The sequence below is a fragment of the Engraulis encrasicolus genome, chromosome 18 (assembly GCF_034702125.1).
Source record: "Engraulis encrasicolus isolate BLACKSEA-1 chromosome 18, IST_EnEncr_1.0, whole genome shotgun sequence".
Lineage (NCBI taxonomy): Eukaryota > Metazoa > Chordata > Actinopteri > Clupeiformes > Engraulidae > Engraulis > Engraulis encrasicolus.
The window spans coordinates 29,462,814-29,478,325 of NC_085874.1; the positions used below are offsets into that span (position 1 = coordinate 29,462,814).

At 44.2% G+C, this 15,512-nt stretch overlaps 2 protein-coding genes across 3 annotated transcripts in view; one reads left to right on the forward strand and one right to left on the reverse strand.

Moving 5' to 3' along the window:
- LOC134469248 (protein EFR3 homolog B-like) overlaps window positions 1–1,998 on the reverse strand; it is a 33,384-nt gene extending 31,386 nt beyond the window's left edge. For both annotated transcript variants that reach the window (XM_063223399.1, XM_063223398.1), the window contains exons 1-2: window positions 1,689–1,998; window positions 574–713 (exon numbers count right to left, since the gene is read on the reverse strand). In XM_063223399.1, the coding sequence (XP_063079469.1) occupies window positions 574–580 (7 nt within the window). In that variant the 5' untranslated portion in view covers window positions 581–713; window positions 1,689–1,998. The remainder of the gene's footprint in view (window positions 1–573; window positions 714–1,688) is intronic.
- A 7,195-nt stretch (window positions 1,999–9,193) lies between these two features.
- LOC134468199 (adenylate cyclase type 8-like) overlaps window positions 9,194–15,512 on the forward strand; it is a 73,083-nt gene continuing 66,764 nt past the window's right edge. The window contains exons 1-3 of the mRNA XM_063222138.1: window positions 9,194–9,252; window positions 13,237–13,243; window positions 13,965–14,055. Of these exons, the coding sequence (XP_063078208.1) occupies window positions 9,194–9,252; window positions 13,237–13,243; window positions 13,965–14,055 (157 nt within the window). The remainder of the gene's footprint in view (window positions 9,253–13,236; window positions 13,244–13,964; window positions 14,056–15,512) is intronic.

Genomic DNA, 15,512 nt, shown 5'->3' on the forward strand with positions numbered 1-15,512 from the left:
CTGGGATACGCCTTCTGTCCTCCCATGCCCAGAGACAATGCATGCTGCTGCCCACCACACACACACACACACACACACACACACACACACACACACACACACACACACACACACACACACACACACACACACACACACTTTGATGGCTCAAGCAAAACAGACGGGTGAGTGAGGGGGCATTGTGTGTGTGTGTGTGAGTGTGTGTGTGTGTGTGTGTGTGTGTGTGTGTGTGTGTGTGTGTGTGTGTGTGTGTGTGTGTGTGTGTGTGTGTGTTCAGAGAAAGACAAAGGGAGATATACAGATACAGAGAGAGAGAGAGAGAGAGAGAGAGAGAGAGAGAGAGAGAGAGAGAGAGAGAGAGAGAGAACTGGCAAAGACCTCAGGCAAGAATAGACAGTGACACTGGCGCATGTTGAGACTTAAAAGCTGCTTTCACTGGTTTGACAGTCAGTAGACACTCCGATCAAATACACCATGCAAACTGTAGTCAAGCCAGTCCACCAACTTTAAAAGCGATGGTTTACTTTGCATCAACTTCAAGAAGGAGCATCCTCACAAGTTTGCAGAACCTACCCGTCATTTTTATGAGGACCACCAGGTGTCGCGGTGAAGCTTTCTTCCGTTGTGCGGGTGATTAGGGATGCACCCCAGCCCGACAACTCATACACCTCGGCGGGGAGCAAACCAGGAAAGGCTCAGGATGCTCGCAGGGCCTGAAACATAGGTCCACAGCATGTCATAGGTTTACAGCTGCCGTCGGGAGTTTACTTTCTCCCCACACACATAAAACAAGTTGGCAGTATTACAGTCGCGTGCTTCGTCTAACATTAAGTCGTTAAAATAAAGTGAAAGCTAATATTTGCCATTATGGTCGCTAACTTGGTCAGTCGGTTAGCTAAATTAGCTAATAATACTGGCCGCAGTGAATTGATTCCCTGATTGACGCTCCCAACGCAGGACGCTCCCCTGTCGGCTCGCTCCCACTAGCCAGACTATCGGTCCCACCGCCATATAACGGAGCTAGTTATCTTTTTGATGTTAGTTTTTTGTTTCTAACCCTAACCTTAACCCTAAACCTAACCCTAACCCTAAATTGCTTGTATGTGGCAGTATATAATAATACGTGAAATATAATCGGGTGGGACTACACGTCCGGGAGTGATAGAAACACCTGGGACTGCACGTCCGGGAGCGATCTCATTTGGGAGTGTCCATCTAACACCGCAGTGAATTTGGGTGCACAAGGCAGAAGCACCCCAAGTTAGCCAGGGAAGTCAAGTGACAGCTGTATCTAAAGCTCAGGATGTACAGCCAGACCACAAGATTTTAAAACAGCAAGTTCGGGTTATTACAACATTTAAGGGCTTTCCCACAAAACCAGAGTCAAGACAGCAGGAAATCATGACAGCTATAAAATCGCGACAGACCACCAACCTAACAACAATGTGCTGTCAATTGTTTCATAATAATTTTCCATATACATAAAAGCTATCACAATAACACGGCCTCTCTGTTAATAAGTCTATCACTTAGCTCGCTGGATAATTATTTAGCTAATGTTAGTCTTCCCTCAACCAGGGTAAGTTAGCCTACTAGCTACTGCTAACTAGAGAGGTTGACGGTTCATTTTTTGACAAGACTATTGAAAGCTCATGTCTTTAAGACGTAATGTCGTCAAATGACTGTACCTTTGCTCGAAAGGGCATCTCAGAATCAACTCCTTCTATTAAAACATGAAAAGCGACAGAGTCTGAGTTGGTTGGTTCCCTGTTAACATTCCTATCTTCAGGCGGCGACAGAACTCAGGGACGGGGCTTGTTTTGGTTTGGCAAGTCGCGCCCCCCAAATATTTTGACAACTCTGACAGCCACCGCACACTGACCCAGGGCACTAATAGAGCACCGACAGTAGAGTAGGCAACTCTGTATTGTGTTTAGGAGTGTTTTAACGACACTTTCCAAAGTCAACAATCAAGGAATCGCCTCCACTATCTGCCCCCATAGTGTGTCAAGAAGATAGATAACTAAACTGTGGCTGCTGGTTCGCGCTGCTATGGAAATACAGCGCGTGGCCGCTAGACGGCAATCTCGAGCTTTGCAGCGCAGTATGACATGCAGTATGACATGTAGAGTAGCCTACATTTCTCAGCTGTTTTTTTGTAGGCTACATTATCAGTTTTTGTCATGTAGGCCCTAACTTAAAAAAACAACCTTGTCACTGAGAACATATAACTGCCAAGGCCTACAACAAAACACCCAAGTGCATTACCATGAGCTCAGTCTTTCAGTTCACTGTACCCTACATTTTAATCTTTTTGGACATACAAACACAAAAAATACAACAACGCACCCAACTTTCTTGGCAGAAATATGCTCAGTCTTTCAATTCAAGACCAAACAAGCACAGTTCAGGTCCAAACCAGAAACAGAACAACATACAGTAGGCCTATGTTGTAATGCACGTGTTGGAAAATATTCCCCCAACAATTTAAACCAATTAGTTGTCAATCACCTTTAGGAAATACTTGAATAATGTCAACAACTGCGCCTTTAATTTGTGGGAAGAAAGTGTGTGTGTATATATATGTGTGTGTGTGTGTGTGTGTGTGTGTGTGTGTGTGTGTGTGTGTGTGTGTGTGTGTGTGTGTGTGTGTGTGTGTGTGTGTGTGTGTGTGCAGTTGAGAAGTTGAACTCACAGCTGATTGGCTGGTTCTCTTAAAGAGATTATACATCAGGAAGCCCTGAAACTCTCAGAACTCAAATCCCCCGAACACCACACACATAAACACACCACCATCACAACCTGCAGAGTCTCTCTCTCTCTCTCTCTCTCTCTCTCTCTATCTCTCTCTCTCTCTCTCTCTCTCTCTCTCTCTCTCTCTCTCTCTCTCTCTCTCTCTCTCTCTCTCTCTCTCTCTCTCTCTCTCTCAGCACACACCATACACTGCACACATAGGCCTACCGTATAGCCCCCCTCTCTGTCTATCTCTCTGTCACTTCACAATGCGTGTGTGTGATGGCAGAGGCAGTGTGAAATAGGGGCTCAGGTTGGGGTGGAGGGGGTTGCTGGTGAGGATGGCTGTCAGGTTGGAGGTGTGAGGAGTTGGCAAGGGCTTCTGGTCGGGTTGATGGCAGATCTTCTGAACTTTGGGTTGGGTGAAAGCGGGTGCTGGTAAGGATAGGGGTTCATGTTGAGTGGGGTGAGGTGTGGACAGTAGTTCAGGCTGGGGGGAATAGTAGTACAGAGCGGAGGGAGGGGGGGCAGAGAGAGAGAGAATGGATGGGATGAGGAGGGATGAGGAGAGAAGGGGAGGGCAGGAGATGAGGTGGAGTTAGAGCAAAGGGGAAGGGAGGAATAGAGGCAGGGGATAGAGCAGAGCTTCTCAACGTGTGGGCCTGGGACCACTGGTGGTTCTCAACGTGTGGGCCTGGGACCAATGGTGGTTCTCAACATGTGAGCTGGGACCACTGGTGGTTCTCACTTGTGGGCCTGGGACCACTGGTGGTTCTCAACGTGTGGGCCTAGGACCACTGGTGGTTCTCACTTGTGGGCTGAGGACCACTGGTGGTCCGCGACATGCCTGAAGTAGTCAGCCAGGGGATTTCTATCAATTTAGTCTGCATTTCCAAGATGAGCTAAAATATGATTTGTGACATTATGGTGTTATACATGTACTTCCCAGGTGGTCTATGACATGAAACACACTTTCTGGGACCTGGTGGTCCTTGGTCTGCAAAAGTCTGAGAAACGCTGGCAGAGAGAGGGATGAGATACAGAGTTAAGGAGGGGGGGGCGAACATGGGATAAGAAAGAGGTGAGGGGGCAAGAGAGCGAGGGATGAGAAGCCAAGGAGGGAAGAGGAGAGAAGAGGAGAGCTGTAATCCTCTTTGCTGTCATCCTATTCGCTATTTATATCCTATTAGGTGGCCAAGGCAACCAACACACAGGTGGGCTCGCGGCAACACACACATACACACACGTCTTGGACTGTAAGCTTCGTTTCGTTTTCGCTTGACTTCGCTCGTGTGTTTTTTATGTTTTTATTTTGTTGCCAGCCTGGATGTGCGCCCGCGTCGTCCCAAGGTAGAATATTGGAACAGAGCCGAACTGAGCTGAGTTGGCGGCAGAAGGGTGTGTTTGTGTGTGTGTGAGTGAGTTTGAGAAGGACGCTCTTGGTAGAGTGTGTGTATATATATGTGTGTATGTGTGTGTGTGTATGTGTGGAGTAGAAGACCCTCCTGGATTATTGGACGCCATTTTCAGGATGCAGCATTGACGGAGGACTCATGAGGAACATACACACACACACCAGCAACGCAGGCATGCAGGTAACAGGCACACACACACACACACACACACACACACACGTACGCATACATGGGTGCGCGCACACACACACACACACACACACACACACACACACACACACACACACACACACACACACACACACACACACACACACACACACACACACACTGTGATGGAGTGACCATCACTAGGGTTGTGGGTGTGTTCTGACTGTCACGCCAACGAGCCTGGCTCTTCGGTGTAGCAGTCAGAGCCCCAGTTTACTATCCCAGAAGGTCCGGGTTTGAGTCCCGGCTGGGCAACTCTACTTCCCTTCGCCACAAATGGTGTCAGAAGTGGGATGGCTACCGTGACGCCATCTGAAGTGTACCCATTATGTGTGAGCCGTAATTCCATGTGAGGGACCCCCAGAATTGGTGACCCCAGTGATGGGTGAAGCATTGATGATGGGGCACGCTGGATGGGAGAAGCATGATGGGCAGTTGCGTGAGGGACACCATGAGTGTGTGAAGCGCCCGGGTACGCTTCCCGAAGGGGAAGGCAGTGTCAGTGGAGTGACCATAGGGATGGGTTGATGTGTTCTTACTGTCACGCCAACAAGCCTGGCTCTTTGGCGTAGCTAGAGTCAGAGCCCCAGTTTACTACTCTACTCCCCTTTGTTACACACACACAAATACACAGCAACACTAATGTACAGTAGGCATGTACACACAAATCTACTGTAGGCGTGTAATGTGGATAACCACACACACAGAGATAATCTGAGGTACTGTTGCTCCCCACACTGTTATGTAGGGTGCCCTCCGCTCTTCTTACATCACAACACTATGTGCTGTCTGCTGTTGTGAGGTGTGTACAGCTGAACACCTGTTGTGAGTTTGTGTGTTAGACCATGTGTTGATATCTATCTGTGATAATGCTGTGAAGCTGAAAACCTGCTGATGTAAATTTGTGAAACACAGGATGTATAGAACCATGTATTATAGTATAACCAGACTGGTTATACAGGTAACAGTTGAAGAGATGACACATACACACACATACACACACAGTATTTTTAGTGTGAAGTTACATGCAAGGAGTATTCCGTTTTCAAATGGAGTATTATCAGTAGCCTAGGCTGCTTCTTACAAAACAAGTTCCGCAATATTCCGTTTACATGTCTGGAGGAACGTTGTGCTTCTGGAATATTCCTGGAGTACGGCCACATTCAGAATGAGGGAACAGTTCATATGACTCGTGTGCCAACCAAATATTACCAATATTCAATTTAATATTGGAATATCCCCGGCATGTAAACATTGCCATTGTGACACTGAAGACTTAGCATGTTTATTATCATATCACTCTTTCCATAGTGAAACTGAAGAGTCATGATCATGTGCTGGGAAGTGGAAATGGCAAGAGTTCAATTATAAGACTGAGGGTGGGTGGGTTGGGGGGGGGCTGGGGTTGCTGTACAAAGGCAAAACTACATGTTTTGTCAAAATTGATCTTGAAAACAGCCTTCATAACACCTTTATCTCGTGTCAAAACCTTATAGCCCATAAATGTCCCATTTTATGGACGTTGCTATGTCAAATTTGCAGTACCAAGATATCCAAACTAATATCCAACCTAGATATCCAACCTAATACCACTACTTTGAAGGCCTTTCAATGTTGGCGTATTACTGCACTTTGTCTTTGTAGGGCAGATATACATACATAAATGTGGAGGATGAAGGGAACGGAACATACCATTGTCATTGTTAGACACTGATGACACAATAGGCCTACTTTTATCATAACATCATAACACCATTTCCCGTACAGTAACTTTAGGCAACAGGCAAGGTCAGGAAGGGAAGTAAAAGTGTCAAGTGTTGAATGGTAAGAGTAAATGGACATGTACCATACTGTACACACAACACATTACACAGTACACAGCAGGGCTTGGCACTGGCACCTGCCAACCGGCCAAATGCTGGTAAAACATGGCTGTGGCTAGTAATACTTTCAGTGTCACTAGCCAATTTGCCTGGCAGCTTATTCCTTGGTAGGACATACACATCATAGCAGCCTATATTCTGTTGTTTTCCCATTGTGTATCAATTGCTTGCACAGTATTTAAGTCCAAGAAAAAGCTCAGTAACTCAGTTTCCACTGTATTTGCTTGATATACTTCCATGTAGAAAGCAATGCTCTCATCTTGCTTTAGCACTTCATCTTTTGAGGTTAGACGTACACTATCATGATAAAGGAAGAAGAAAAGAAAAACAATATAAAATCTGTGGCTAGTGGAATACCTGATGGGTAAAAAAAGATACCGATAAAAAAAAAAAAATACCGGTGGGTAAAAAAGTTAACGTCAAGCCCTGGTACACAGTACATATTACACACTACAGAGTTGCATTTAAGCCTCACCCAGTGCAAAGTGGTAGCCCAACAAGTGCCTGCAGGCAGGGCTGCTGACAGCTTTGGCCGGGCCCAGGACAAAGTCATCTGAAAGGGCCCCTCATCCCATACATACAATGTAATGAGGAGCCAAATCTGGGCCCCCTCTGTCCCTGGGCCCGGGACAACTGTCCCCTTTGCCCCCCCCTATCGGCTACCCTGCCTGCAGGGAAGCAGCGCAATGAGTGCATGTGCATGTGCAGTGCATGCTCAGGGTACCTTAGTCTTGGAGGAGGATGGGGGACAGTACCTTAGTCATGGAGAAAGATGGAGGACAGTATCTATGATGCTCAGGGTGCCTCTTTCATGGAAGAGGATGGGGGACAGATGGAACATACCATGGAATTTTCTTTCATGGAAAATAATGGGGGAGAGTAGAGTACCATGCTCAGGATGGAGGAGAATGGGGATCAGTAGAGCAGGGGTTCCCAGACTTTACCATGACACAGCCCCCTATTCCAGTGGAGGCCATCCATTCCTTTCAAAAGTCGATGGAGTTGGTGCAAAACCCATCCAACGATGGCAGGAAACATAATAATTACATTGTAAAGTAGAAAAGGATCGCAGTCACAGTCAGAGGTGCAGAATTAGGGGGGCATGAACCCAAAGATAATGGTAAGGGGGCAAAAACACCCCAATTATAATGAACATGTTGATTGTGGTCCTCTATGCCCACGCTTCAGTCATGATGACAACATTACACAATTTTGAACTCCCCCCCCCCCCCCCCCCCCCCCCCCCCCGAATGTTGAGCTGAAGTTGGTGCTTTAGGTCAGTGTTTCCCAACCTTTTTTGAGCCAGGGCACACTTTTTTCCTTCAAAACATCTCGCGGCACACCACCAACCAAAAATCATGAAATAATGAAAACAAATTGTAGTAGCCGCCTAACAATATAGGCCTAGTCATTCTTATGAAAGTGTCTTGAATAGCAATCATCTTTTAAATGTCCTCTTTCAAATAAAAAGTGCACTTAACATGTCCACTTCTTAAGGAATCTATAAACTTCAAAGTAGGCCTAGGCCTACTATTTACAAATTGTTATTCTGTCCAAAAGCATTCTATTTGCAGGAATGCAGAAAATAATGCTTATTCTGACAGTAGCAATGATATTTAGGAAAGATTTCACTGTTACAATATGAATAGCCTATGCATGTCTAATAGGCCTATCAATCTCTGTTCAATGCTTTGCAAAATAGAACGTTTTCTCTGATTGCGCCATTTACAATGGCTTTGCAGGCAGGTAATATTAGCGTCTCTGCTACCACTGTGAGACTTTTTTGATTTAGCTAAGTTCAGCTACGTGATAGCTAGCTTTAAGGGTTCTCTCGTTTACCTTTTTTCCCTCATAAATGTTGCTTGGTTCTCTGTTTTCTTACGCAGGTCAACAAAATAGTCTGCACTCTTGTTTTATGAAGGGTGTTTCGTTTACATACCAAGCACAATGGAATCGGTGCCGTTGCATCCCACGTGCTGATAATAATGAATTCGTTTTTTTTTTATTTTTTTTTTTTTTTGAAAACAAGAATTTTCCACGGCACACCTGACAATCTCTCACGGCACACTAGTGTGCCGCGGCACAGTGGTTGGGAAACACTGCTTTTGGTCACAGTAGATCCTTCGCCAGAGATGCAGTTGATTATAATGCTGTTCTTGACTGGCAGGAGTATTGTTTACTTCATTTTTTTTTTATTCACAATTTTGTTACTATACTTTTCCTGCCACAGCCCCCACTTTGAAAACCACTGCATTAGAGTACCAGGGCTGGATTATGATGGCACGGGGCCTCTAGGCCAGTGGTTTTCAAAGTGGGAGCAGGGGAGCCCTGGGGGGCGGCGAGGAAGTGCTAGGGGGGGCCGTGGCAGGGTGGCCGGATGGCAGGAAAAATATAGTAGCCTACTGTACCACAAAAAATAAATAATAGAATAAACTGACTAACATACCACAAAATAAAAAAGCAAGCTGAATAATACTCCTATTCCTATTGATATTGTGTTATATCCTCGTGGGGCACTACCTTACAGGCCCTTCACTATGGTTGTGAAAGGGGGGTCCACAGAAAAAATAGTGTGGCTCAACCCATGTTAGGGGGGCCTTGACTGGAATCTGGGGGGCCTTATGGTAAAGTTTGGGAACCCCTGCTCTAGGCTGCAGGTTGCAGTATGTATGCATTAACGTGGCAACGCGGTCTAATGCAGTGTTTCCCAACCTTTTTTGTGTCATGTACCCCCTAAGCCTTTTCGTTGTGCCATGAGTACCCCCTAACTCTTGTTTTACATCACCTTTTCTATTCCAGTGTGACTATGCTCCATGCATGTGTTAAAATTACATTTTTCCAAGTACCCCCTGCAGTGTGCTCGCGTACCCCTAGTGGTACACGTACCCCTGGTTGGGAAACACTGGTCTAATGTATGGATGAAATGTAGGGGGAGAAGCTCACCTATGGACTATGACCAGCTCACTCTATGTCTCCCGTGCTCTCCTCCAGCAGTCAGGGTTCGTGGAGAGGTATCCTTCACGTGCGAGATAGTTCACAAGCACATTGTCCAGACGGTAACAATTCCTCAACAAGTGTCGCTCCACTGCCTCAGAAAATTATATTTCAGCTTCTCCACAGTTCCGTGTATTGCAGTTCTTCAGCAAGCCTGTTAAAGTGTCCATCTCGTCTGTGTCCATATGTGTCCTTGATTATCCATAAGGGCCAGTGGCACAGTGCCCAGGGGCACCGACAATTTGCAGTCAGTTAGGGGGCACCACATGACAAAAACTTTACTAATATTGTTCATGAAGGGGGCATCTGCATGATGTAGTGCCCGGGGGCACCATAGAGTCTTAATACGGTCTTGCATACGTGATAGTTTCTCTGGAAGGCTTGTGTCCAGGACGCTTCAGCTGTGACCCCTGACCCCCGACCTTTTATAAGTTAGAGGTGGCGTTTTCCCCGTGGAGTGTGGACTTATAAAATGTGCTGCCTATCTGTGCTCTCACTGGCACTAACAGTGAGCTTTGTTGCATTCTAAAAGTGATATCATTTTGAAAGCAGTTTTTTTTGTGGTCAGTGTCTAAGTCTTGCCATACATCCAGTGTGTTACAGTAGCCTTTGTATTTTGAACAGATGTGTTTTCACAATGACACTCTGGGATTTTACTTTTGAACAAATTGTCTCATGTATAAAATAGTATGTATACAGCTGGAGTAGGTGTGTTGCAGGATAGATTGCTTTGCAAAATTGGCATCAAAGGGTAAAGCTTGACATTTTATAAGGTACAGCAACACTGTGTTTACCTCCAGTGGCACGCTGTAATAGTCTTTGAAAAGTTAACTACCACACAGGGCCTTTAGTAAAGGACTCTGACTTGGTCATTGCCATTCTGGTGACAACAAATGATGCTGTGTCTTAACGGGTTATAGTACACACTTTCTCAAGTTTTTCTCAATTACTTTGGCACATTGTTCACATCAGAAATATAATTTTCAAGGGTTCTTGTTCATTTGTCACATCATCCATCCATACGATTGATGGTGTAAAATTCTCAGTTTTTTTCTGTAAATTATCAATTGCCTTTGTGGTGTTTCTGAAAATGCTTTGTCACTGAATATATGAAACTGTCTCACCCATCCAAAACAGGCCCTATCATTGAGTAATTCTTGATAGGCAAAATGATTCTCCAGCTGTCATAATGTGTTCAGCACTATCTAATTTCCGTTAGATCTTTTTTTTCTATAAAAAGGATTTGAAATTGTTTTCAGGTAGGCTAAATATTGACTCTCTGTAATCAAAGGCAGTTAAAGGAAATAATATTTCAAGAAAAAACAGGCATGCAATAAAACAATAGCAATACAGCACTACATTACCTACCTACCTGTAGGCTATGCTCCACACAAAATGACAATATTTCACAAAAAATGAATAGTAATGTCAGAGTATTGTTTCACATTTATTTTGCTTTGCAGTTATATATTTTTCCACACTGGCCTGCAAGTCAAGTAAAAAGGGATGGTAGATTATGTATTTTGGCACGTCTACCAGAGTTGGCTATTTTTTCTATTTTGCAATGCTGTATATTAGTCATACTCTACATAGGGGCCTATATATCTACTCTTCGTCTGATCAATGTTGCATGAAGTCAAATTTACATTTCATATTAAATCTAAACAACATTTAACATCAGAAAAGGCACTGACATGTTCATTGAAAGAAAATCTTGCTTTCGAGAGATGAACTAAAGGGCACTTTTGATCAAAGACTGGATTTTGCTAGGTGATCCATGCTGTTTTGCTGTTTGTTAGTCAAACTGATTTGAGATTGCACTTTATATTTTTCAAATTGCGGGAGAGATTTGAGAAATGTGCCAAAAGAATTGAGGAAAAACTGTAACAACATGCTACTTTGGTTAAAGCATCAGCCTTTAGTGTTATAGCAGTAGGCAAAACTGGAATAGGACCCTGCCCACAACCATAAGTAGGCCTTCATTATAACTCGGTCATTGCCAATCTGGTAACACAACTGTGGCCATGTCTTGGGGGAGAGGACTCATTCCCTCCCCACTCACTTTGGGAATCGAACCAGCAACCCTCCCGGCAAACTCCAAGCCCCCACTACCTTTTAACCCCGGACTGCCCTATACGTCCCCCATAAAGGAGTAAATCACCAGCTCTCCCCCCAGTCCTCCTCCATGACTGGTATCACACTGGTCCCTTTGGACCACCCTTTTATACTCCAACAAGTGAGGTATAATATGCTATTTATATCCCCGAAACGCGGAGCGTCAGGGATGTAATGGTTTTGCGTGCACCGCCGCCGCGTCCGCCGCCGCCGCGTAAGGTCTTTCGTGTTAACGCGATAACTTTTGAACGGATGTTTGGATTTGTCCCAGATTTGGTGTGTGAATGCTCTAGGGTAGGTTCATGAACTGATTCGAGTTTGGAGGTCAACAGTTTCAAGATGGCCGAATTCAAGATGGCCGAATTGTTCTTTTGGCCCATTACTTCTGACCGGGTGGATGGATTCGTCCCAGATTTGGTGTGTGAATGCTCTAGGGTGGGTTCATGAACTGATTACAGTTTGGAGGTCAACAGTTTCAAGATGGCCGAATTCAAGATGGCCGAATTTTTGTTTGGCCCATAACTTCTGACCGGATGGATGGATTTGTCCCAGATTTGGTGTGTGAATGTTCTAGGGTAGGTTCATGAACTGATTCGAGTTTGGAGGTCAACACTTTCAAGATGGCTGAATTAAAGATGGCCGAACTTTTGTTTGGCCCATAACTTCTGACCAGTTGGATGAATTTGTCCCAGATTTGGTGTGTTAATGCTGCAGGGTAGGTTCATGAACTGATTCGAGTTTGGAGGTCAACACTTTCGAAATTATGGAATTTTTATTTGGCCCATAACTTCTGACTGGGTGGATTGATTTGCCCGGTAACTCCTTAATTTAATGGTTAACCATTTCAGTGACTCTACCATATCAGGTAGGCCTACAGTATAATAACCAGTCTAACAATATTTAATACCATGTAATACTAGTGTAATACCAGTGTAAAAATAGGCAATACCAGGTACAGTGCAATAACCAGTGTAACAATATGTAATGCCATGTAATACTAGTGTAATACCAGTGTAAAAATATGCAATACCATGTAATACCACTTACACACAAATAGCCTACATGATATAAGTACAAAATTGGTACATGGTGTCACACTGGTATTACGTGGTATTAAATATTGTACCACTGGTTATTACACTGTACCTAATGTGGTATATCCACTGTAATAGTGAACCATTAAAACAGTGTTACCATTTGCCCCATTTTTTCCTTCATTTTCACAATAGTCATTTGGTTTTAAGCCTATGCACGTCATTGATCTATGTATAGATATTAAATATATTTATTTTATATTTTGTATTTATCATAAACGTTTATGAAAAGGTGGACGGGAGTGGTAGGAATGATTGGGGACTGGAAGCGTCGCGTTTCGGGGATATACCTTAAGCAGTCGAAGGCGACTGCACAGGCAGTCTAGTTGCTTTTGTGCACTGTGTGCTGTGTAGTGCTCTGCTGTGTTGGCTTGGCTGTGCTGTACTGTGAAACTGAATCTGCTGTGCTGTGCTGTGCTGTGCTGTGCTGTGCTGTGCTGTGCTGTGCTGTGCTGTGCTGTGCTGTGCTGTGCTGTGCTGTGTTGAATTGTGTGCTGTCTGTTGTGCTGTGCTGTGTTATACTGATGATATCAATCTTATTGCTGTGAAGCTGAAAACCTGCAGATGTTGTATGGAGGTGAAACACAGGACATTTACAACCATGTATTATAATAGTATTATTACAGTACTAGTACAGTGGCGTGGTGTGGTGTGGTGTGGTGTGGTGTGGTGTGGTGTGGTGTGGTGTGGTGTGGTGTGGTGTGTAGTGGTGTGGTGTGGTGTGGTGTGGTGTGCAGTAGAGTGGTGTGGTGTGGTGTGGTGTGGTGTGGTGTGGTGTGGTGTGGTGTGGAGTGGTGTGGTGTGTTGTGCGCTGTGCTGTAGTCGTGTTGTGCTGTGTTGTGTTGTGTTGTGCTGTAGCATGCTGTGGTGTGCTGTATTGCTGTGTTGAGAGAGAGAGAGAGAGAGAGAGAGAGAGAGAGAGAGAGAGAGAGAGAGAGAGAGAGAGAGAGAGAGAGAGAGAGAGAGAGAGAGAGAGAGAGAGAGACTTCACTAAAGAAATGTGATGAAGATTTTTTAATAAACTTGTCTTAAATCTCATGAGCCTGAATATTGCGTCATGCAGCTCACCAGGGCCAATGTTGCGCAACGCAACATCCAGCATCAATGGGTTAACAGTGTACATTGGTCAGTGTCACATTGTCAAAGTCAATTCTACTCAGCATAGTGTCAACACCAACACGGTAGAGTGGGTAATCATCTCGCTGTAGAGTTGAAATGACACAAGCCACTTGCAGCTAGTTGAAACTGGCTTTTGACTGCATTGTTGGAGTGAAATGACTCCCCATATTGTTGGAAATACTCTATTTGGAATAACAGTATAATAAGTTTACTTTGCACTTTTGACACCCCCTTTCCTTACAGTGTGTGAACTCGTCTTACGGTAGTGAGTTTCCCCTTCATTACATTCTTCCTTTCCTCACTTGACTTTACTTCTTAAAGGAACAGTCCACCGTGTTTCAATAATAAGTGTTTTCTTCTCTGACCTGAGATGAGCTCCTCCTGACCTGCCCCGTCTCCAGACGAAGGCCCAAACCGATCCAAAAGTTGTTGAAGAAATGGCACTGGAAGGCGTAGTAACACATTCGGAGTACTTCGACCTCAACGCATTCGGTTGGATCGGTTTACTAGTCGTGCAGGGGTGTTTAAATAGGGAACACATGGAACAATTTGGTCACTTCTAACTTAACCCGTTGATGCCTGAAGCACCTGCTAAAAACGCCTGCTGAATGCCTAAGCCCTTGTTGGGAAAGTTGCCCTCAGCCTATAAAAACCCAAATATCTTAGCCTCTGATGCACATAAAAACATCAAATAAGTTGCATTTACCCTCATCATGTACCCTCATAGACCCTCATCTTGCATTAGAAAGTGTTCATTCAGCTGTAACATACCCACATTTAAAAAAAAACAAAATCTCAAGAGCCTGAATGCAGCGTATGTGTCTCCAGGCATCAAAATGTAAACAACACATATGAGTCATCAGGCTAAAATGGGTTAAGGCACCGAATGTGCCTGGTGGCAAAGCTGGGCTAAGCTAATGCTAACGAGTTGGGCTGCGCGCGTTGCTGACTGGGGGCGTGTCCGAAGACAATGCAGGTCAGGAGGAGCTCATCTCAGGTCAGAGAAGAACACACTTTGTTATTGAAACACGGTGGACTGCTCCTTTAAGTTAATCTGCCAACTGCATCATGCCCTTCTCATGGACATGCATAGTGTGTAAGGTCACTGACCTCATCATGACCTGTAATCAACTGTTCAAGACTCATAGCCTCTCAGTGCAGATGGGGTCGCCAGTGGTATGGGCTTATTCACTATTTGCTGAAAATACTCAAGTACATCATAACAACATTGCTATGACATTACAGAGAGCCTCAAGTAACAGATTAGCCCCTTAATGCGCGTCGTACCTCCAGTGGCACGCTGTAATAGTCATTGAAATGTAACTACCATAGCACTACGATACTATGACACAGCACAGGCCCTTTAGTACTGTAATGCACCACGACTTGGTCATTACCATACTGGTAACAACAAATGTATAAAGCCGCGTCTTAAGGGGTTAAGACATAGCCATTACAATTTTGACAGTAAGGTTATAACATATATGCTCTGCGCCAAGGGGTTAAAGTTTCCCTTCATAACAAAATTAACTCTATCGCTCATGCGCGCTAATCTTGCTATTTCAATATCTATCTATCTATCTATCTATCTATCTATCTATCTATCTATCTATCTATCTATCTATCTATCTATCTATCTATCTATCTATCTATCTATCTATCTATCTATCTATCTATCTATCTATCTATCTATGCCACTTAATTATCTGCACTGAAGTGAGTTTCTTTCAGTGTCATTGTGAACATTTAGAGTGACAATAAAATGACAGACAAATACAATGAGACAATAAAATGCATCGTATTCTATTCTATTGTATTCTATTCATGATAACACTTGATAAAGCTCAGCATCATAAGGAAATGTAATATTTAACCCGTTACAGTATTTCTCAATTGGTTTCATTTTGGGTACATTTCTCGAATCTCTCTCGCAATTTGCAAAACATAAT